At 44.3% G+C, this 21735-nt stretch overlaps 4 protein-coding genes across 5 annotated transcripts; 2 read left to right on the top strand and 2 right to left on the bottom strand.

Annotated features, from left to right (window-relative positions):
* Positions 1-1051: 1051 nt before the first annotated feature.
* LOC136526789 (DNA-directed RNA polymerase 3, chloroplastic-like) lies at positions 1052-13671 on the bottom strand. Of its 2 annotated transcripts, XM_066519382.1 has the most exons (19): positions 12842-13671; positions 11863-12060; positions 11640-11773; positions 11425-11491; positions 11133-11191; positions 10871-10988; positions 10444-10557; positions 10193-10324; positions 9665-10081; positions 9356-9406; positions 8654-8724; positions 7961-8045; positions 7693-7845; positions 7511-7585; positions 7272-7361; positions 2838-2885; positions 2651-2765; positions 1882-1985; positions 1052-1757 (listed from the first exon to the last, which is right to left on the bottom strand). In XM_066519382.1, exons 1-19 carry the CDS (start codon positions 13538-13540, stop codon positions 1647-1649), a joined length of 2841 nt encoding a protein of 946 aa, XP_066375479.1. In that variant the 5' UTR covers positions 13541-13671; the 3' UTR covers positions 1052-1646. The 2 variants fall into 2 exon arrangements, 1 of the variants encoding a protein (XP_066375479.1); XR_010776582.1 differs by lacking the exons at positions 1052-1757; positions 1882-1985; positions 2651-2765 and adding an exon at positions 2988-3481 and having other exon boundaries at positions 2862-2885.
* A 361-nt stretch (positions 13672-14032) lies between these two features.
* LOC136526791 (uncharacterized) lies at positions 14033-17262 on the top strand. The gene is made up of 3 exons (XM_066519384.1): positions 14033-14114; positions 16060-16393; positions 16498-17262. Exons 2-3 carry the CDS (start codon positions 16064-16066, stop codon positions 17050-17052), a joined length of 885 nt encoding a protein of 294 aa, XP_066375481.1. The 5' UTR covers positions 14033-14114; positions 16060-16063; the 3' UTR covers positions 17053-17262.
* LOC136526790 (protein ALP1-like) lies at positions 14240-15875 on the top strand. The gene is made up of 3 exons (XM_066519383.1): positions 14240-15031; positions 15120-15345; positions 15436-15875. Exons 1-3 carry the CDS (start codon positions 14522-14524, stop codon positions 15873-15875), a joined length of 1176 nt encoding a protein of 391 aa, XP_066375480.1. The 5' UTR covers positions 14240-14521.
* Positions 17263-19758: 2496 nt separating the features above from the next.
* LOC136529384 (salt stress-induced hydrophobic peptide ESI3-like) lies at positions 19759-20668 on the bottom strand. Its single transcript, XM_066522458.1, has 2 exons — positions 20419-20668; positions 19759-20322 (listed from the first exon to the last, which is right to left on the bottom strand). The coding sequence occupies exons 1-2, from the start codon at positions 20509-20511 to the stop codon at positions 20185-20187; spliced, it is 231 nt and encodes a 76-aa protein (XP_066378555.1). The 5' UTR covers positions 20512-20668; the 3' UTR covers positions 19759-20184.
* Positions 20669-21735: the final 1067 nt, after the last annotated feature.

The following is a 21735-nucleotide window of genomic DNA, read 5'->3' as shown; positions in this document are numbered from 1 at the left end:
GAAACGACTAGGGGGTTCGTTTCTTGGCGGCCCGGCTCGGCGGAGCGAGACGGAGCACATGGTGCGCGAGCTCGTCACCTCCCGGCCTCACCTCCTCTCTTCTCCGTTCGCCTCTCCTTCACCGTCGCGCGGCTTCCTCCTTTCGCCTGCCGGTGACGTGCCCACCGCCCCACCACACACCTCCTCTTCTGTGCCGCCGTCCTCACGGCCTCCCCAGAGTACCTCGACGCGGACTCCTCGGCGGCGCCGCGGCAGCAGCAGCAGCTGGAAGAGGTGGTGGGATGCCATGCGATGGGGCCAAGGACGCGAACCAATTCGAGCGGCTCCACGACGCGGTGCTGCTCGTCGTCCTCAACCGCGAGGCCGGTAAGGAGGACCTGAGCGCGCGGCCGGCAAGGAGGACCTGGGTGTCGGAGCTCGTGGCCGCCGCTCTGCCTCGTCCAAGCAGACCCGCAGTGTGTTCGATGAAATGACTACAAGGATAGAGAAGGGAAGGATTGTGTGGTAATGCTACCACTTCTTGGATGCAAGGTGAGCATAACACGTGGTACAGGGAAACAAACACAATCCCTGTTTGGCCTGGCTCATTTGATTCAATGGAGCAAACAAGAGTGCTTGCACCATGTCAGCCGGGCCTAGGCTGGCCACGACCAGGCCAGCCGGCCATGCCGGGCAGAGACAGGTGAGCAAACACGCCCTTACTGACGCCTGGCGTGTAATGTTTAACGTATAACGACAACTTACTGACATCTGGCGTGGAATGTTTAACGCCGGTCGCCGATTGACATCACCGGTGTGCCGTTGCCAACCTTTCAAAGCAAATGCAATTTACAGCTCCGATGTATTTCAAATAGCATGCTATTCGCAACAAATAAACATGGAAACTAGAACGTCGTCCTAAATGGATAATCCAAAACTATTAGTTTATAGGATTAGAAAATCTCAACAATTAGCAAGACCAAAATAAGGGAAAGGTACTACGATTATTTCAGGAAGAGATCAGAACAGGTGTAGTCTGTCTGATTCATGTGCCTCTTTTCAAAACTTGCTGTCAACAGCAACTGCAGTTCTCGTATACATTTCTCTTTGACTATTGTGTATTTTACACATTTATTACAGGGCGATGCCGCAACATTATGCGATCATCAACTACAAAGTCCTAAGACAACAAAACATGATGGTACAACGTACACGTATATACAGCGGAACTTTGTGTTCCTCTGTCGTCTATGATCAATGAGGTCAGCACGATCAGGACTACTACCAGTCAGTATTCAGAAGTTGGTTCTGGCATGTCATAATTTACCTTTGCACTCCAGGGCGGACGGAGTATACCATGAGTTCTCATGGCAACCAATGACCAACCTGAACATCCAAGTAGATTCTGCATCAACCTAAAAATTCAGCAGGAACTACTTTAGGCTTGTTCATTTCAAATTCCTTGGAACCACTTGGCTTGGTCTGGAGCGCAGGTCATTGATTGACTCTTGTTTCTTGCTTATGCTAAAAGCCCTCCGAGAATTAGTTCGGTATCAACTCCTATATATGGCTCAAGCATAGAATGATTTCACGATCTGGCTACTCCAAACATCCAAGGACACTGAACTTCTCACCGTGTTTCATGTGCAGAACTTCCCATGTTAAGCTTAGTTAAAGAAGTATGTCGAAGTCAGAACTTCCCTCACGTCAAAGTTACCTTGCGGTGGGCAGGGTGGAAATTCTAGTGTCGGGAATGCCGTTTGGAACTCCTCCAGCAGCTGAATCACCAAACATATGCAAAATGCATATAAATAAAACATTAAGCATAGGCAATTATTGTTGTACAGTTGTAGAATGAAGTAACTTTAAGAATATGTGGAGACAATAGTTCCGGTGGCATACATTTTCAAGAATCGGCATGCTGTAAAGCTCCACAAATTGTTGTCTCAATATCTGATTCATTTGATCAACATCACACGCATGCACCCAAAATGAGTCATGAACCCCTGCATCCGAAGTATGTTGACAAAACACAATATTAGTAACAAAATTGAACATAAATCGAAGATAGAAAATGCAAATATGTTTCTACTTCATACAGGAAGCCAGATGTAGATACGAGCTCTTAAGGAAAAGGAAGAGATGCTTGTGGACAATTGGGCAAACATCAGAAAAAGCAATGGCTCTCAAGTCAGAATTCAGAATAGATTCAACATGAGACCTTTTCAATTGGTCATTTGGCAATGCAGGACTGCCCAGGATTCATTGCACATGAAAGCTACATAAAACGAACAACTAATAGTGAAATTTGCAGCTTCACTGCTTCAGAGCCATCAGGTTTTGACAGTAAGTTGTTTCAAGACTTCATGCTATGGGGAAATCTAACAAGCATTAAAAAACAACTCCATCTGAAATTTAGGGCCTAAAACAGTTTCAGCAGTTTTTGGCGGTTCTAAGAACTATGCTCCTGCTCTCGTCTACCCCGTGCTAAATGCAGCAGCAGAGCTAGCGCCTAACACAGCAGAAGTGTGACATCAAGAACACAAGGTAATCTTTTGATTGATATCAAGCCAGATGATTAGTCGAACCATATAATGGACTTCTGATGCAGCGTACTGCTCATTATATGTGCCTTGCAACAAGAGCTAGTCGATCCAACTAAGAAACGAACCTGCAAAATGAAGACCAGCCTCCTTGCAAGCAATCGCTGTCATCATCATATGTGAACTATCCAGTGAGTGCACAAAATTCGGTGGAAAAGCTGCCTTTTGCCTTTGGATTGCAATCTGAAATTATCTCAATTAATTAGCTATAAGAATGAAAAAACAGGAAAAAGTTATTGAAATAGCTTAACTCACCGCATCACCCTCCCGCCGTAAAGCCAGACATTGCAAAGAAGTTCGTATCTGTATCATAGTTGAAGCAAATAGTGTTCAAAAAATGAAAATGTATTAACTAAAAAGATAGCTGTGGTTAGAGGGGAAAGGTTAAATCTAGTGTCCCCAAACCTTGTCAAACTATAATAATATCAAATCATGTACTCCCTCTGCCCCAAAAAGAATGCCATTCTCAGTTTACAAGGAGTCGATCCATCTCAGTTTTGACCAATTATATACAAAGAGAAGTATTAATATATATTTTTCTTAAACACGCAATAGAGTTGTGTATCATTATATTAAGATGAAAGAGGGCGGGGGGTAAGAACACCACACATACCTCCAACACACTTAGGTTCCTAACTAAAACATGTGCGCCACAAAAACACATAGACCGACCACAACCTCTAACACCAACAAATTAACTTTCAGGAAGCGCTAGGGCAAGGAGGTGAGTAATACCTCGCGCCCCAGCCAAATCCCAAAAGTGTAACTCCCCTACAGCTAACATCAACGCATGAGCAACACTAGGAGAAAAGAAGTATTAATATTTATAATGCGTAATAAGTATTAACTCCGCCTATGGTGGGGCGTCTTTGGTGTCCCAGCATAGCAGGTCCCAAGCCCTGGTAAAGGAGGAGGGTTGTGTTAGGGGCGACCAGCCAATGTAAAAACTTAGCCACTTTAATGGAGATGAAACCCAAAAGAATCCCGTTGGGGCGTAACCCTCTTAGCGACGCGCCATGTCGGAACCCGGGTATGGTGTTAAATGAGCAAGGCCGGGTTGTCACCCCCGTGACGCGTCGTGTCGCGATCTGGACACGGTGTCAAGTGAGCAAGGATCGGGTCGTTGCATCCTTAGTGGCGCGCCACATCGGCGCCCGGGTGTGGTGCAAAATGAGCAAGGGTCTTCACACCTACCTCGGCGGGTGCGAAGGGTAAGGAAGCTAGTCGAGCCAATTAGGATCCGTTTAGGTAGCTAGAATGTAGGGTCCCTTACAGGTAAGTTAAGAGAGTTAGTGGACACAGTGGTTATGAGACGTGTAAATATCTTATGCGTCCAAGAGACTAAATGGAAGGGGCAGAAGGCGAAGGAGGTGGACAATACCGGCTTCAAGCTCTAGTACACAGGGACAACTTCAAATAAAAATGGAGTAGGAGTTTTGATTGATAAGAGCCTCAAGGATGGTGTGGTGGAGGTGAGAAGGCAAGGGGATAGAATCATCTTAGTTAAACTTGTCATTAGTGATATGGTCTTAAACGTAATTAGTGCGTATGCCCCCCAAGTAGGCCATGATGAGAGTGCTAAGCGGCTTTTCTGGGAAGACTTAGACCGCTTGGTTAGAGTTGTTCTTAGTAGCGAGAATCTCTTTATAGGAGGTGATCTTAATGGCCATGTAGGTACATCAAGTGCAGGTTTCGAGGCGGTTCATGGGGGTTTCTGATATGGTAGTAGGAACCAGGAGGGAGAGGAAGTCTTAGACTTCGCCATAGCTTTTGATCTGATGATAGCTAACACTTTCTTCCATAAGAGACAGCCCCATTTAGTGACCTTTAGTAGCGGCCAGTACTTTAGTCAAATCCATTTTGTCCTTACAAGGAAGGATAAACGAACATGCGTGGACTGTAAGGTGATACCTGGAGAATGTGTGGTCGCTCAACACAAGCTGGTGGTGGCTGACTTCCGCTTTCTGGTGCAAGCTCGTGGGAACAAACAAGCTAGGGTTGCTAAAATGAAGTGGTGGAAATTAGAAGAGGAGGCATCAAAGGTCTTTAAGGAAAAGGTCATTGAAGAGGGCCCTTGGAATGATGAAGGCGATGCAAACAGCATGTAGGAGAAGATGGCAACATGCGTTCGGAAGGTTGCTTCAGAGGTGCTTGGAGTGACCAAAGGGAGCGGATGCGACTCGAAAGACACTTGGTGGTGAAATGAAGATGTGCAAAAGGCTATTAAGGAAAATGAGTGCTATTAGCGCTTGTATCATGACAGGTGTGCAAACAACATAGAGAAGTACAAGGTGGCAAAAAAGACTGCAAAACGAGCAGTGAGGTAAAGGGGCAGGCCTATGAGGACCTTTTACCGACGTTTGAGTACGAAGGAAGGAGAGACGGACATTTATAGGATGGCTAGGGCTCGCGATAGGAAAAAAGGGACTTCAACCAAGTCAAGTGCATAAAGGATGAGAGGGAGCAGCTCTTGGTGAAGGAGGATGAGATCAAACATAGATGACAAGTGTAAAAGGGGCGTATCCAGTGCAGAGAGCTCCCGCTCTGTGCGGGGTCTGGGAAAGGGTGTTAGTGGCAAACCTTACCCTCGCCTGTGCAATGCGAGGAGACCGCGACTCGAACCCGGGACCTTTCGGTCACAGGCGGTAAGACTCTACCACTTGCACCAGGCCCGTCCTTCCTAGATGGCAAGTGTATTTTGATAAATTGTTTAATGGTGAGAACGAGAACACCACCGTTCAGCTGAACGACTCGTTTAATGACACTAACAGGCGCTTTGCGCGGAGGATTCAAGAATCGAAGGTCAGAGAAGGCTTGAAAAGGATGAAAGGGGGCAAAGCGATGGGCCCTGATGGTATCCCAATCAAGATGTGGAGATGTCTCGGGGATATAGTTATAGTATGGCTAACCAAGATGTTCAACAATATCTTTCGATCGAACAAGATACCTGAGAAGTGGAGAAGAAGCATATTGGTACCAATCTACAAGAACAAGAGAGATATCCAAAGGTGTACTAATTATCGGGGAATTAAGTTGATGAGCCACACTATGAAGTTATGGGAGAGAGTCATCGAGCAGCGTCTACGAGGAACAACGCAGATATCAACAAACCAATTTGATTTCGTGCCCGGAAGGTCAACCACATAAGCAATCTTCTTAATAAGACTGGTTATGGAGCGGTTTAGAAAGCAGAAGGACCTCCACTTGGTTTTCATTAACTTGGAGAAGGCTATGACAAGATACCAAGAAATGTTATGTGGTGGTCTTTGGACAAACATAAAGTCTCATCAAAGTACGTGACCCTCATCAAGGACATGTACAACAATGTTGTGACTGGTGTTCGAACAAACGATGGTAACACAGATTACTTCCCGATTAAAATTGGACTTCATCAACGGTCAGCCTGAAGCTCGTATCTCTTTGCCTTGGTAATGGATGAGGTTACCAGGAACATACAAGGGGATATCCCTTGGTGTATGTTGTTCGCTGAAGATGTAGTGTTAGTGGACGAAAGCCAGGCGGGAGTAAATAGAAAACTAGAGTTATGGCGGCAGACCCTTGAGTCTAAAGGTTTTAGATTGAGCAGAACTAAAACCGAATACATGAGATGCGACTTTGGCAGAGTTGTACAGGAGAAGGGAGATGTGAGTTTGGAAGGTCAAGTAGTGCCTAAGAAGGATACATTTCGGTATCTAGGATCGATGCTACAGAGGGATAGAGATATTGATGCGGACGTTAGCCATAGAATCAAGGCAGGGTGGATCAAGTGGCGACAAGCTTCTAGCATTCTCTGTGACAAGAGGGTACCACAAAAGCTAAAAGGCAAGTTCTATAGAACGGCGATTAGACCGGTTATGTTGTATGGAGCAGAATGTTGGCCTACAAAGATTCGACATGTTCAACAACTGAGTATTGCAGAAATGCGTATGTTGCGATGGATTTGCGGTCACACAAGAATGGACCGAGTTCGGAACGATGATATACGTGATCGCCTAGAGGTAGCACCAATTGAAGAAAAGCTTGTTCAACATCGGTTGAGGTGGTTTGGCCATGTCCAAAGAAGACCTCCAGAGGCACCAGTGCATTGTGGAGTTCTAAGCCAAGCTAATAATACGAGGAGAGGTAGAGGAACACCGAAATTGACATGGGGGGAGGCAATAAAAAGAGATTTAAAAGCTTGGGATATAATTAGAGATCTATGTTTGAATAGGAGTACTTGGAAAGCAGCTGTTGAAGTGCCTGAACCGTGACTTTGGGCTCTTGGTGGGTTTCAACTCTAGCCTACCCTAACTTGCTTGAGACTGAAAGGCTATGTTGTTGTTGTAATGCGTAATAAGTATCATTATTACATATATAATGAAATACATTTTTATAGTAGACTTCTTTGGAGGTACAAATGTTGATACTACTTTTTATAAACATAGTCAAACTTAAGAAAGTGTGACTTAGTCCAAAATCTAGAATGACATTCTTTTTGGGACGGAGGGAGTAATGATTAATCAGGTTGTTCATAAGGTATTAAAAGGAATGGAACCGATCACAGAATATTTTTTCACTAATTCTCAAACACAGCTCGGGCGTCCTTATGCTGGGTACAACTTTTCGAAAGGAATATGATGCATCATGGTGTTGCAAAAATCCAGGTAATACTGCAAATTTAAAGAACAAAAAGACTGCTGAGTAGCTGACCATATAATTCTTATATTTCTTGTAGGGCTGAACAACTGGGAGACCAACAGGACTTGTCCACTTGACTGGTTGATTTTTTGAAGCAATCATCTGTACGGAATTGAATGCAATTATCAAATGCTCAACAACCAAAAATTGCTGTGCCACAAGTGTCAAAAACTGGATGTCCATGTCAAGAACTTCTATAAACAAAAACAAATGGAATCACTTCATATATATGAGAAAAGCTGGGAGTGTACCTTCGCACAATCACCAAGCCAGGCCATTATACCACGGGCAGATTGGAACATTTGTCCCAGTGCATCCAAAGTTACCTTCATCAGAAATTCAGAGTCATATCATGCCTTTGCCTCTCTAAAGGTGTCAACCTGAAATCACAGATACACCATAATACACTAAATACTACAAGTAAATCACTTACTCGAGTAGCGTAACACGATACATCATACAGCAATTTATCATCTGTGATCAGCCCTTTCTCTTGCAGTCTCTTTGTAATCTGCTGACGAGCACCAATGTATGTAACACCATAGACTGATGTCATGACTGTCTGCTTGACAAGCTTCCTATCCACCTGTAAGCTACCAATGCCCATGTCCTCAACTGTTTTGTTTGATGACATAGAGTGTGCAAGAATATTTCTTACTAGAATTTAGGAATGCAAAGGAAGGATGGGAGAGAAGGCTAACCTGATCAACTAAAACGCTTGCTAATGAAGCAGTTGGGTTAGTAGCAGGATCCTTCATCGAGTCTTCATGTACAGCATTCAGTACCCTTCAGTCGATTTCACCAAAAATTATTATTAATTCATATAGTGGATACCTGCTGGAGTGAACCTAACACTAGGATAATATTTGTATAAAATTGATCATCTATAACTACAGAGTTGATCACCCAATAAAGAAGGTACACAGTTGACAAGTTGGACGTTTTGGACAAATTCTGAACACAAGCTATGCTGTTCCACCAATCAATGCATGAACATCAAGCTACTTAACTTTTTAAAGAGACACATATGTAAATTCAGGTATCCTTCCTTCTACAAAGTTAGCCAGAATGTATGTACAGAAAAAATTATTTTGGTATCTGCTCTTTAGAAAGATAACTTTGTGTGAATTATGAAATGTAAATTGTTCACTTTCACATGTGAATCATGTTTGTGAGCAGTTAATTTTTTTTAAAAAAAATCCAGATAAGATACAGTAAGTTAAATACATTCAGTACAGAACTGAAATAAGAACAAAAATGTTTTGTAAGTTGTACATACTCAAAGTACATCAATAACCAATAAACAGGCGAAATTAACAAGCAACCACCCTGGACTGTAGTGCTTACAAGAGATGTGATAGGAGCAACAAGGGAACCAGCAAGAAGAAACCCACCTAGCAGCTATTTCTGAGTAGATATCTGCAGGTTTCTCTCCGGGAACAAGGTTGACAGCAACCGCGCCCATCTATAGCAGAGCATATATTAGTGTAAGAAACAACTTATCCATAGTGTATAACTGCATATCTGGGTAATTGCACTTTAGATTCTAGAATTTCATGAAATCGCAAGAAAATGATAGCTTTGTAAGCTGAGGTTTCAAAGGTACAATCCAGAAAGTGTTTTCTGTTGCACATAGCAAGAACCAAGATATGATCATACTGGGGAAATGGATCGACACACTTCAAGGCTGACTCTAGCATATTGAATATCATCATCAATATATCAACCATGCACATATGAGGATTTTAAGGCAGTCGGTATGCTAATCAACTAACAGGATGACAACAACTTAGTGCTCTCACTTGAACAATGCTTGCGGAAATCCGACTACTTACTGCTTTCAAGAATTCTTAAAAGTTAACAGAAGATTCAATGCAATGCAACTATTTATAACTAAGAAAAATAAAGCCAAACTAATAGTGAAACTAAAAGTTAAGTCATTTTTACTCCGATGATTTTCAGGATGCTGTTGGGGTAATCAGACTGTACGGCAATAGATAAGCACCAAGTGCTAATTCTACTCAAACCACATCATGAGGTGCGTAATAATAAAAGGATCAAAGGCTGAACAGAATTCTAAAGTTGAACACACTTACATAGTCCCTTCCAAGAGCGGCATAGTGTTGTAAACCATTGCATGAACCATCCTGACAACAAAAACAATGATAACTGACAAATTAGCAGTTTCATGGAAATGTAGGCTATGCAGAATGCTCAGAGTATCAACAAATGTGCTTTCTAGGCATATGACATTAACTATAAAATAGACTAGGGTATCCTTCGACTTATCCACATAAGTGATTAATTAATACCAAAATCCTAGATTGTGTGTCTCACTTCCGAAGCCAAGAAAAATAATAATATTGTGAAAGGCTAGTCCAAGAACATACAAAACAAATCAATACCTGATGAATAGGCAGGTGAGAGACAGCACGGCAAGGTGATGGACTTTTTAAGGCATCAGAAAGGTCCATGCATGCAGCTAAACACTGAAAAGGATCCTCAGCATTTGTCCACCAGCAGTTCCCATCAACAGGATTTGCTGCTGAATCAAATATATCAAGCAGTTGGTTCTCCACAAAAGCTAGCTTGCCCTCATGAGAAAGCTTTTCAACGCCTCCACCATATTTGTTAGCCAAATGTATCTTCAACCAGCACAACCCGGACTTTCCTAGTGGCCGCCCTTCAGCATACTCTAGAACACCCCGACAAAGATCTGAACCTAGGTGACTCAAATGAGGATGCATAGGGTATGCACGACCACGAAAATCTAAATTGTGAGCGTAATAAAATCCATCCTCCTCTCTCATTTTACGAGCAACCTGTTTACAGAAAAGGAATAAGTATAGTTCCAGCAATGCGATAGACGATAGCATGTAAACTGCACCACAGTATCTCAGCAAGAATGACCAGTAATTATTTATACTGCATACCGAGAGTTTGAGCTCAGTGTCACATCTCTCAGCATGCAGTTCACGGTTAGTTTTCTTTGCCTTCTTTAAACTCCACTTCCATTTCTGGATTTCATCTGGGTCCTCTGATTCTGGTCTTTCAGGCAGAGGAATCTATAAACAAAAGAGAAGAATAAATAGACAGTAAGCGAGGAGAATGAACAGAATGGGAAAGAAAACAAAGTACAAATAATTTCAAGATCCAGAAATATTAATCATACGCATGAACTCACATTTGCCTTGTCCACCAGCCCTGCAATGCCTCCACCTCGACTCCAGATAGTCTCAACAACATCATGAACTCTTCTATTCACCCTCCATTTAGTACTCCCAAGGATATCTAATGCCTGGCAACATGCTAATACTTAAGCAAGCATGAAAAAATAATGGTCAAAGGGATATGATCATGTCAAATATCATGTGAAGCATGGAGTGCATCTATAGACCTGATGGTTTTATCTTTTGAACAAAATTAAAAAGGGTTTGGTAAAGGTAACTATGGTTATCGTGGTTTAAATTAAAAGTTAAAACACCTCATATTATCAGGCTTATATTCAGTAGAGCAACAGAAAACCCATGTGAAGTATTTTTTTTATGCCAAGGACAACAACAATAAGAAATATAAATGCACATTGTGGCATAGATGGGAGATCAGTAAACCTCAAATACTTTTCGCAGCTGTTTTCTAGGAACACTATTAATGGCATCCTTTTGGTCCTTCACACCATGTGTCCTCATAATGTATGAGGGCAGAAAAAGGTGACCACCTTTATTATAACTGCAGCAAATTATGGTCGGCGTATTCAAATCACCAGCAACAAGAAGCAGTAAGTTCTATGAATCAATACAATCATACACAGTCTCAATAAGTCAATATATAATGAACTTGCTGGAAAGGTACAAAAATTGAACACCAACATACCCTTTCCATTTCTTCGGAGGTACCAGCATAGGAAGGTAGGGTATATCAACATGCCTAGCCTGCAAGTTAGAATTAAAATAATCCTAAAACTCCCTTTATGCAAACAAATAAAAGGTGTCGAGCAGAAAAAGAAATTTGCAATTTGTCATCCCCACTTTTGACGTGTGAGACAATGCCCACAGAAAGGAAGGTGAGTAGAATTGTTCTCCATTTAATATTTTGGTTGTCATGATCAACAAAAATATTTTATATCAGAAAAACTGATGTGGTTGGCAGTGCAAAATAAACTTACAGTGCTTTCAAACCCCTCATGCACAAGATGGTCACACTCTATCACCCAATGTTTCTTCTTTAGCCTCCTGCAGGTTGAAGAGAAATATCACAAAAAAACTCTTCATACATCAGCACATGCCTAAACAAGCATAGGATGGTGATGTAACAAGGCATGCTAGTGCAACCACACATGGAACAGTGCAACACGATTGTAAAGAAAAAACACAGCCCTACCCATTTTCTATTATTGGCTGCCGTAGCACATGCTTAAATGCAGGTCGAATATCTGGAGAACTATCTGGTGTTTGATCAGCTGGTGGCTGCACAAATGCTGAATCCAGTAATAACTCAATCAGGCGACTTCCCAACTGTATACATGAAATGAGTGTTAGGATTAGAAATTTAGAATGTGAGTGACAAGGCTCGTGTTTCTGTTTGCACGGTACAAAAAACGAACCTTCACTTGGGCTTCTGTGCCCCATTCCTCCAATTCCAACTCCTGTTGAACTAGCTTCTGTGCTTCACTCATCTTCTGCCTCTTAACTAAACTCTTAACACGTTTACGGCATTTAGCTTGCTCCTTCTCCAATGTTGGATCATTTTCACCTTGGTCTTTCTTCTTCCTACTTTTCTGAAAGAATGACTGGACTTTGAACTGTAAAGAAAGGAAGGGGAAACACCAGCTTTCAGTGGACTACCAAATCAATTTCCAACGGGGAACACTAAAAGGAATCAGAATGAGCTGAAAAGTAAGGAACCAAAAATAGCATTAAGTTACTTCCAAATTTGATGTAATCAAATTTCAGAACTCTACAAAAAAAAAGTACGGAAGCTGCACTCTAGTGCACAAGATGGGTAACTGATTCTACAAGAAGACAAATTTTAAATCTCACTTTAATAGTTCCAAACTTGTAACTCTCCACTGCTTTGTGATGTACAGACACATATAATGTCAAGTAAGCTATAAAATTGCCATTATCATTCAGTGATCAAATTACAGGCTACAGGGCATGTATGCAGGTTTTTTATGGATAAGTAGGTCAAAATCTCAGATCATTACAACACAATTATAAGATTATATCATTGCACAGTTGAAATCTAAACTGCAGATCTTGCCTAATGCCTTCATCAGTTCCTACAACTTCAATTAGCTCTCCAAGCCTGATTAACCCTCTTGTTTGACTTTGGCACTTAGCAGAACTGTAATCTAAACAGATGGAATCATGTCCACTACCACCAAACATTGCAATCCATCTAGTGTTAGGTTCTCTGAGACTACGAATAATCATTCATCAACCAAAGATATTGTTTGCAGACAATGAGACAATGGCAAGTCCCACATTGCTGTCCACAAGCAGCTCAGGAGTCCTGATCGGCATCAAAATGGTCGAGTATTGCTCCAAACCTCCTAAAATAGCAGCGAACAAGCAACTCACCTCGCGCTCAACAGCCTCGCCGATGCAGTGCGCGGCCTGGACAACGCGGACACTGCCAGTACCGTCCTTGCTGGACATGAGCAGGCCCATCATCTTGTGCATGACGATGACGGCCACCTTGTCAGCGGGGAGCAGAAGCAGGTACTTGGCGTAGACGTGCTTGACCCTCTTCCGTCGCTGCACGTCCTGGTCCCTGGCGATGGCGTCCCGCAGCGGCTCGAACCAACCCACGAAGAGCGACTTGACGTAGGGCAGCGCGGGAGCGAGCCTGCGGTCGAGCATCTCGCGCTCGATCTCGCGGTACTCCTCGGCGGCGCGCGCCCAGGCCTCCGTCTCCGCCTTGACCTGCCGCTGCCGCAGCCGCCGGTGCTGCGCCCTCCGCGCCCGCTCCCGCTGCCTCTCCAGCTCCAGCTCCAGCCCCGCCTCCCGCTCCTCCTCCTCCTCGTCCTGCGGCTGCGGGGGGATCTGGTGGTAGGTGTCGGCGGGGGAGTTGAGGAACGCGAATAGGTCGAGCCAGTGGAAGTCGTCCGTGGGCGGGGGCGGGAGAGCCGGAAGGTCGAGCGTTCCCACCGAGGGAAGTATGCGGACGGCGGGAGGCGGCGGAGCGACGGCCGCCATGGGCGGCGGCGGCGACAGGCGGCGGAGCAGCGCCCGCGGCGGCGGCACGCACGCGGAGAAGGGGTAGAGGAGGAGCGGCATGCGCGTCTAGGGTCCCGCTTCGGGTTCCGGCTCCAGTGGCGAGGGCCGGATTGGATTGAAGGTGTTGAGGGGGGAGAGGTGTGGGTAGGAGATAGGAGGGGGAGCGAGGAGGCGAGAAACCTCGGCAAAACCTTGCCGTCTGTTTGGTTGGAGTGCTGGAGCCAACCCGAATGGGTTCGACCCATTTTCTGGTTGTTTGGATGGAGGTTTGGGATGGGTTGGGTTCGATCCCAGGAGAATATTCTTTCAATATGCGGGTTCGATTGTTCCGTCGAAATCTGGCGGACGGAGCCGCTCCGCTCGGGTTGAGAACCCCAAACCTTATCCCTTCACCTCCCCTCCACTCGACCGCTCCATCAGACCACCGCCGCCCAGCGCCGAGCCCCGCATCTCCGCCAGGGTTGCGCAGCGCCGGCCTCGCCCAGCGCCGGCCCCGCCTGGTCCGCCGCGCCCGAGGAGCCGCCCCGCCGCGCCCGAGGTGCCGTCCCGCCCGCCTCCAGGTCCGCCCGAGGAGCCGCCCGCCCGCCGGCCTCTGCCCTGGACCGGCGCCGCCCTCTGCCCCGGATCCCTGCAGGTGAGTACTAGTTTAGTCTGGTTCTGTTGTTACTTTTTCATAGCGATTTCATAGCGATTTCATTGATGCGATTGATGAAATGCCGAGAGCCCTGAAACCCGCGAGGGGGCGTCCCCCCCCTCGACCCCCCGCCCGCTGACCGGCCAGCGGGGCCGCCGTTTGCGTACAACGCCTAGATGGTTAGGAGCACCCTTTTCCTATGAATAGAAACAAACTATGGATGGTCTTTCAGTAGTATATTGTGCTCAGACTTAAATTGTAAGTAACTTTGAATCAAACTACATGAATTTTAAGACCATGTTACCTCTTATATGGAATTGGATGGGGTCTGCTTCTGAATATTTGCTTTTTACCTACCTGATCTATATTGATTGTGCTGCTGTGCTTGATTGTGCTGCTGTATGTAGATGAATAACAGGCTCAAGGCATTTGTTTTTGCTGCTGCTGCACATTGGTTGTTGTGTGTCATGGCAATTGTTGTTCGGTCTAGGAAAAGAAAACGAGTTGCAAGAAGGGAAGGGATTACTTATGCACCAATATATGAAAGGGATAGGAAGAGAATGGAATACCTCAATGACAAAATCTGGAAGGATGACACAACTTGTGTAAACATGCTGAGAATGAACAAAGCACGTTTCTTTAGGTTTTGTAAGTTGTTTAGAGATCGTGGTTTACTTGAAGATACCGTTCATATGTGTGTTGAGGAGCAAGTGGCAATGTTTTTGCATACTGTGGGGCACAATGTTAGGAATAGAGTAATTGCAACCAATTTTGGTAGATCCGGAGAAACGGTCAGTCGTTATTTTAACAAAGTACTTCATGCTATTGGTGAGCTACGAGATGATTATATTAGGCCCCCTTCATTGGACACTCCAGCTAAAATTGAAGGAGACCCAAGGTGGTATCCATACTTTAAGGTGTGAAGCTCAACCTTATGTCATATTCTAAGTTTATTTTTTGCCAAACCTAATTGACCTAATCTTGACTTCTTTGAACATCACGTAGGATTGTATAGGAGCACTTGATGGTACACATATAAGAGCCACTATTCCAAAGGAAATGCAGCATGCTTTTCGTGGTAGATACAAGCATTGTACTCAAAATGTACTGGCAGCCGTAGATTTTGACCAAAAGTTCACCTATGTGTTGGCCGGATGGGAGGGGACAGCACATGACGCACTAGTTTTACGTGATGCTTTAACACGTGAGGGTGGCCTTCGTGTGCCACAAGGTAATACAAGAACCTATGTCTTGTCCATAAATTTGTTCATCAAAATTAATAGATCATTGAGATGTAACCTAACTATGCATCATATGTTAGGTAAATATTACCTAGTTGATGCTGGATATGGAACCAAACCAGGATTTTTACCCCCTTTTCGGGGTGTACGATACCACTTGAATGAATGGGGGAGGAATCCGGTGCAAAATGAGAAGGAATTGTTCAACCGTAGGCACTGCTCATTGAGAATCATAGTAGAGCAAGCATTTGGAGCACTAAAAAGGAGATTCAAAGTACTTGATGATGCCTCTCCTTTTTTTCCTTATGAAACTCAAGTTGATATTGTTGTTGCTTGCTGCATCATTCATAATTGGGTGATTGAAGATGGGAGTGATGAATTCAATATACCAAGTGACAACGATGAGGACACCCAGCACACCACATATGCTGGGACAGCAAGTGAGAATGCCATTATGCTAGCTTTTAGGGAAGGCCTGGCTGCCCAAATGTGGGCAGATCGTCAAAGCCATGGAAACTAGTATCGGTCAATGTAATTTGTGTTGTATTTTTTTCTTGGACAATATAATAATTGTATTTGAGGGCTGAAATTATATTTGAGGACATATTTCTACAGATATTTGATTGCCACGTTGTTTGCTACTTTGTTTGCTACTTTGTTGGCATTATTATTTGAGGACATATATTGCATTGTTTATTTTGTAGGGGAATGGAAGCAGAGGGTAGTGCAGGGACTGGTGGACATGCTACTTGGACTTCAACTTGGTCAGCCTGCATGCTCGAATACCTTGCCAATTTAGTGGTTAATGGCACCAAGACTTCATCCACCTTCAAGATGGTTCACTACAATGGGTGTGCAAAGGCTCTTCAAGAGAAATTTGGCATTGTGCGCAGTGGTGAGCAGGTTAAGAATCACCTTAAGACATGGCAAAAGAAGTTTCGTAAAATATGTGACCTTCGTGGTTTGAGTGCTGCTGGTTGGGATGAAGATACCTTCACTATAACTCTTGATGATGAGCACTACAACAATCATATTAAGGTATTTGCTGAATTATTAGTTCTCACATATAATAATCTAATAATAGTTGCTGAATTATTAGTTGTCACATAATAGTAGTTGCTAAAATTGTACATATATTGCAGGATCACAAGTCTGATGCTGATTTTCTAAACAAGCCTATTCAACACTTTGAGGAGATGCACACAATATTTGGAAGTACCATGGCTACAGGCAAGTTTGCAAAGGACTCGGGTGTGCCTCTAGGTACACAGGAAGACAGTACAGATGACTGGGACAATGAGGTACAGAGGATGGAGGTACAGAGTGATAGGAATGCAAATGAAGACAACAATGCGGCAACTTCATCGGCTACCAAGGCCACCAATCCTAAGAAGAGGGACAAGGGCAAGAAGAGGGCCATGACTGACCAAGATCCATTGGTTGCTGCAATTAAATGGGGAAGTACCAAGTTAGCCAAGGCGATAAAGGAAGCGGGGAAACCTGACAATGATGTGCCGGATGATTTGTATGACAACTTGATGGCTATGAGTGGTAGTTTCAATTCGACTCACTTATCCTTCTACCATTCCTACTTGGTCCAACATCCTCACATAGCTAGAGCTTTCAACTCCTTGCCTTTTGAACATAAATTCAATTGGGTTGCAAAGCACATTGCTGACAACTACCCTGGGCAGTAAGGGTAAGTTGTAGTCATGGGATGGTTCTTTTGTTAGTACCATATAGAACTTTATATTTGTGGTCTAAGTAAGCTTGTGTCTTGCTATGTGGAAGCCTTGAACTTGCTATATATTGTGTAAGGCTTGAACTTGATGCATCGTGCAAGCATCAGACTTGATATTAGTGTGTAATGTGCCTATGGATATGGCCTAAGACTTTTATTTGTAATATGGCCAAGACTTTTATATGTGCCTGTTATATTATTTTGTGTGCTGATCTTTGATGCATGGTGCAAGCATATGAAATATTGCTATGTGTTGAGCACAAATATTGCTATGTGTTGCATAAATTGAGGAGGGTAACCTCACCATTTCAGTGCAAAGGTGACCATATGCAGGTTCTGTTTGAATCCATCCAACCAAACAGAAAATGGGATGGATCCGACCCCATCTCAATCCTCCAACCAAACAGAAGACGGATCGAACCCATTCTCGCAACCAAACAAAACAAGGGTTGGAGCCGTCCCCAAAACATGGGTTGGAGCCACTCCAACCCACTGATCCCACAACCAAACAGACGGTTGGAGAGCCGGAGCACACGAGCGAGGCGGAGCCGCGGAGGCGAAGGCGATAAGGGGGAAGGAAAAAAAAATTCCGTTCACGTACTCTTAAATCTGACTTAATTCGTTTTTTTATTTAAAATAGTATTTTTTTTCTTATAAATTCTTCTAAATTTATTTAGATTTTTTTAAATTTCTCCAGAATTTCTTCGAACGAACTGGGCTAATATCGGAGGTAGGACACCGTTTCTCCAGACCGCGGCCGTTGGATCGCCTTCGCGTGCTCATATCGGACGGTGAGGCTTCGTGTCAACGAGCTGGCGCTGGGTCAGGCGGTCAGGCCACGAGGCCACAAGGTTCCTTCCATTCCAAATTACGTTGTCTAAGTTTTAGTCCCTAGCTTGAGTTTTGAAAAAATATATGAATATTTGGAATGTAGAGTGGCTTCGGTTGACAACTTACGTTGTCTAAGATCCTGTTTAGTTTCGCCCTAAAATGTCAAATTTTTTAAGATTTTTCGTCACATCGAATCTTTGGACGCATGCATGAAGCATTAAATATAGATAAAAAATAAAACTAATTACACAGTTTAGACGAAATTCACGAGACGAATCTTTTAAGCCTAATTAGACCATGATTGGACACTAATTGCCAAGTAACAGCGAAAATGCTACAGTGTCATTTGCAAAAAATTTCGCCATCCAAACTGGCCCTAAGTTTTAGTCACACAAGATTGAGTTAATGGTGTACCGTACCCTGTTTTAGATTTTAGGAACTTCCAAACAAATCATCTCATGACTTTCATATATGCACAAAAGGCCCAGCTGGAAGTCAACAGTGCCACTACAAAATCAAATTTCGTCTTACTCTAAAATAAATAAATAAACAAATTTCGTCGCGCATGCAAGCAGCGTGCAGCGTTGAGCAATGAGCAGCACCTTTCTATGACTCCCGTCCCATGGTTCTTCCATCTGGCAGCTGACTGTTACACAGCAACGAGCTACTCTTCAGTTAGTGTTGAGCGGCTTCAGACTTTCGGAGCCTTCTTTCTTTGAGGGGCAGGACGATCCAGGCAAACATGCCTCGGCAGGCAGCAATCCCATGCGCGACGGCTAGTTTGGTTGACGCCCTGGCAAATCTGCCGGGCACAGGCATGCATCCCAGGCGTTGGTTTTTGGACGCTTGGGGTCGGATGCATGTGCCTAGGTGCAGCTCCCCAGGCCAGGGCTCAAACCAAACAGTCCCTGCCGGATCGACCTGTTTGGGCAAAGCGCCTAAACTGTATAGTACTATTTGGTAATTCAGCAGCTACCGACAAAGCATGCGCGAGCTTGGCTTATCAGTTATGTTACAGGGTTTTTCTCTCACAACAAATTAGCGAACAGTACTTTTCAGTCTAGCTTTTCAGCGATGCGCAGTTTTTTTTTAGGGAAGCCTGCTGCTGCTGAATCTGACATTGAATAGATCGAGTGCAGTTTCAGTGTTTGACTTCCATCCATCCCATATCTGGACGTGGTATTCTGAAACTGCAGTCTCGTTTCAGAAATTCAGAGCAATTGGCGCCCTGATTTCGGACAGCAACACCAAGGAACTGTATGTATCCAGTCTGATCCTCCCTGTTTGCTAGGTTCCATACCGTTCGGCTTGCTGAATTTTGGCTGAAATTGGTTGAAAAACACTGTTCCGACTGAATTGTTGTGAGAGAAAAATACTGTTCCGGCTGAAAAAAGAAGCCGAACAAGCCGGATATGGGTAAGCCGAACGGATAGATGTCAATAAGGGTAATGAAGCTCGATTTGCTTGCTTCTGCAGTTCTGCTCCGTTGTTTTTAGTTATTGTTCATTTTCTGTTGTACCCTACTGCAGAAGCAGAAAAAAGCCCGAGAGCTTGACTATCAGGCTACAATTGTTTCTGCGGATTAGCAAACGGTGAAGGAATTAGTGCACAGTTGGATACATGTGCTCTTTGATATTCTCTGATGAGTTTCTAGCTTGAGTTTTAGCTTCAGTCTCGTGTCATTAGTCTCTTTCTGAAGTAACTTGTGCTCTGCGACTGCAAGCACTCCTCAATTCTATTGAAAAGCCCCAGTCATAGGCCAGTTTGCTAGATGCAAGTTCAAAGTGCAGTTTTCAGACAGTGAAATAAACAGACGATTTGTAATCTCATCACAAACAATAGCTTTCTTTTCCAACCGCATTACTGGTCCGGATTTATACATGAGTACACCCATATATCTTACATCAGTTGCCAATTAGCAACTGTTGCGTCGGCAAACAAATCACCAGCACCCTAGGTGAAGGTGACAAACTGACATCAGATTTCTATGTCGAAAAAAGAATCAGCAAACCAATGACCAATTACACACAGCATGCCACACACCAACCCAAAACAATCATCATCGTCATACGGGACGAGGACACAGAGACGGACGCTACTGGAGAACACAGTCAGGAATGTCCTGAACCAGTGAACCACTACCTGCTACCTACAGCTCATCACAAATGGAGACGAAAAAGTACAGAACTACTGCGAGGTGTGTGTAGTACAGGCCTACCGCCTACGTGTTGGGATTGGGTGGAGTCGTACAAGGCTATCAGGCGAGTATGTCGTAGGGCCGCTCCCCGTCGATGCCCGGCGGCTCCGGCGGCGTCCGGAGGATGACGTAGAGGGAGTACACGATGCCGGGGACGTAGCACAGCACCGTCAGAAGGAGGGAGATGAAGAACTCTGACTGCACACGACAACAACAGCACGGAGAGAGATTTAGATTAATTACGCGCATGCAATGGTGTCGTCGCGGGTGTGTGTGGAGTTGAGAAATGCTTACGCTGCAGCAGCCGTAGCGGAAGAAGACGCCGAGCGGCGGGAGGACGACGGCGAAGATGACCTCGAGGCACGTCGAGCAGCCGCCGGAGCTCATCCTGCCGATGCCAGGACTCCGAGGCCTCAGAAGGCCGGAAGCTTAGCTTAGCTTAGGTAGTGCGCCATCGGCCAGCCGGTGTCTCCGCCAGACTCCGGGTTGGCCGGTGTTAATTTGTATACGAGGGGGCAACTGGGCAAAGGAATGATGCGGAATCCGACGCTGGCTGCCAGGAGAAGATGCCGATGGTAGCGTTGCATCTCAGGACTCAGGAGCTGCTGGGCCAGAGTCGTGAGCGTGCCGCCATACACCACACATCCGACCAGGTCAGCGTGGCTACTCCAGATCTTGGCAGGCGGGCGCGGTAAGCCGGTAACGGGTCAGGATCGGATCCGGCAACCTAACGGTCAGCTCGTTGTGTTTTACTGATTTACTCCTCCTATATTCGAGATTATAAGACCTTTTTATTTTTGTAGATATACTATGTCCGCCTATACGTATAGTAAAAACAATATATCTTGAAAATTATATTGTCTTATGGTTTAGAACATAAAGAGTATTTCGTTTTTTTTCTTGTCTGCAGTCAACATCCCTTCTCGTAGCCTTGGCCTTAGGTTTGTTTAGCTCGGCTCTTTAAGCTTTGGCTTCACACTACAATCTAGAGAAGTCAAAGCAGAGGAGCCACGAACTGTGGCTTCTTCTGGCTCCACATATAGTTATTTTTTTTTGACCCTCAGACAAACTAAAATTCATAGACCTTTAATAAATACTTATAACCAAAACTCGTAATGACTCATAATATTGAATACTTAACCGATAAATAGTCTTTACACTAATAAATAGTGATCTGTTAGAAAATTCACAAGTATCACAGTTTAGATCAACTTGTGTATGGCTTAGGTGGCGTCATAGGGCGTCACAACTTACTTCTTGATTTTTTTTAAACTTTTAGACCATATATATGAAGTGATAGTACTACTAGGATATGTTTGGTAGAGCTTTCGCTCCGGCCAAAATAGCTTGAGTTTGATTTCTCTGGTAATGCGGCTTTTTTTTGCTCTAGCTTATCAGGCTAGAAAAACATTTGGTATAATCTCTCATGGTTATTGAAAATGATGAAATATATATTTTATTTTCTTTTTTTCTTTATTTTTCCCTTCCTTATTTCTCTTCTCTCCACCCTATCCGCCTCCAGCCTCCTCCCATGCCCGTGTCAACCTCCTTCTTTCTCCACGCCGGCCTCTGTCCCTCCTCACGTTGGCCCCCGTTGCCCCTTCCCGCGCC

The sequence above is a fragment of the Miscanthus floridulus genome, chromosome 19, assembly GCF_019320115.1.
Source record: "Miscanthus floridulus cultivar M001 chromosome 19, ASM1932011v1, whole genome shotgun sequence".
NCBI classification, from domain to species: domain Eukaryota; kingdom Viridiplantae; phylum Streptophyta; class Magnoliopsida; order Poales; family Poaceae; genus Miscanthus; species Miscanthus floridulus.
The sequence above is the reverse complement of the archived record's forward strand: the minus strand, read 5'-3'. Positions and strand labels throughout refer to the sequence as shown.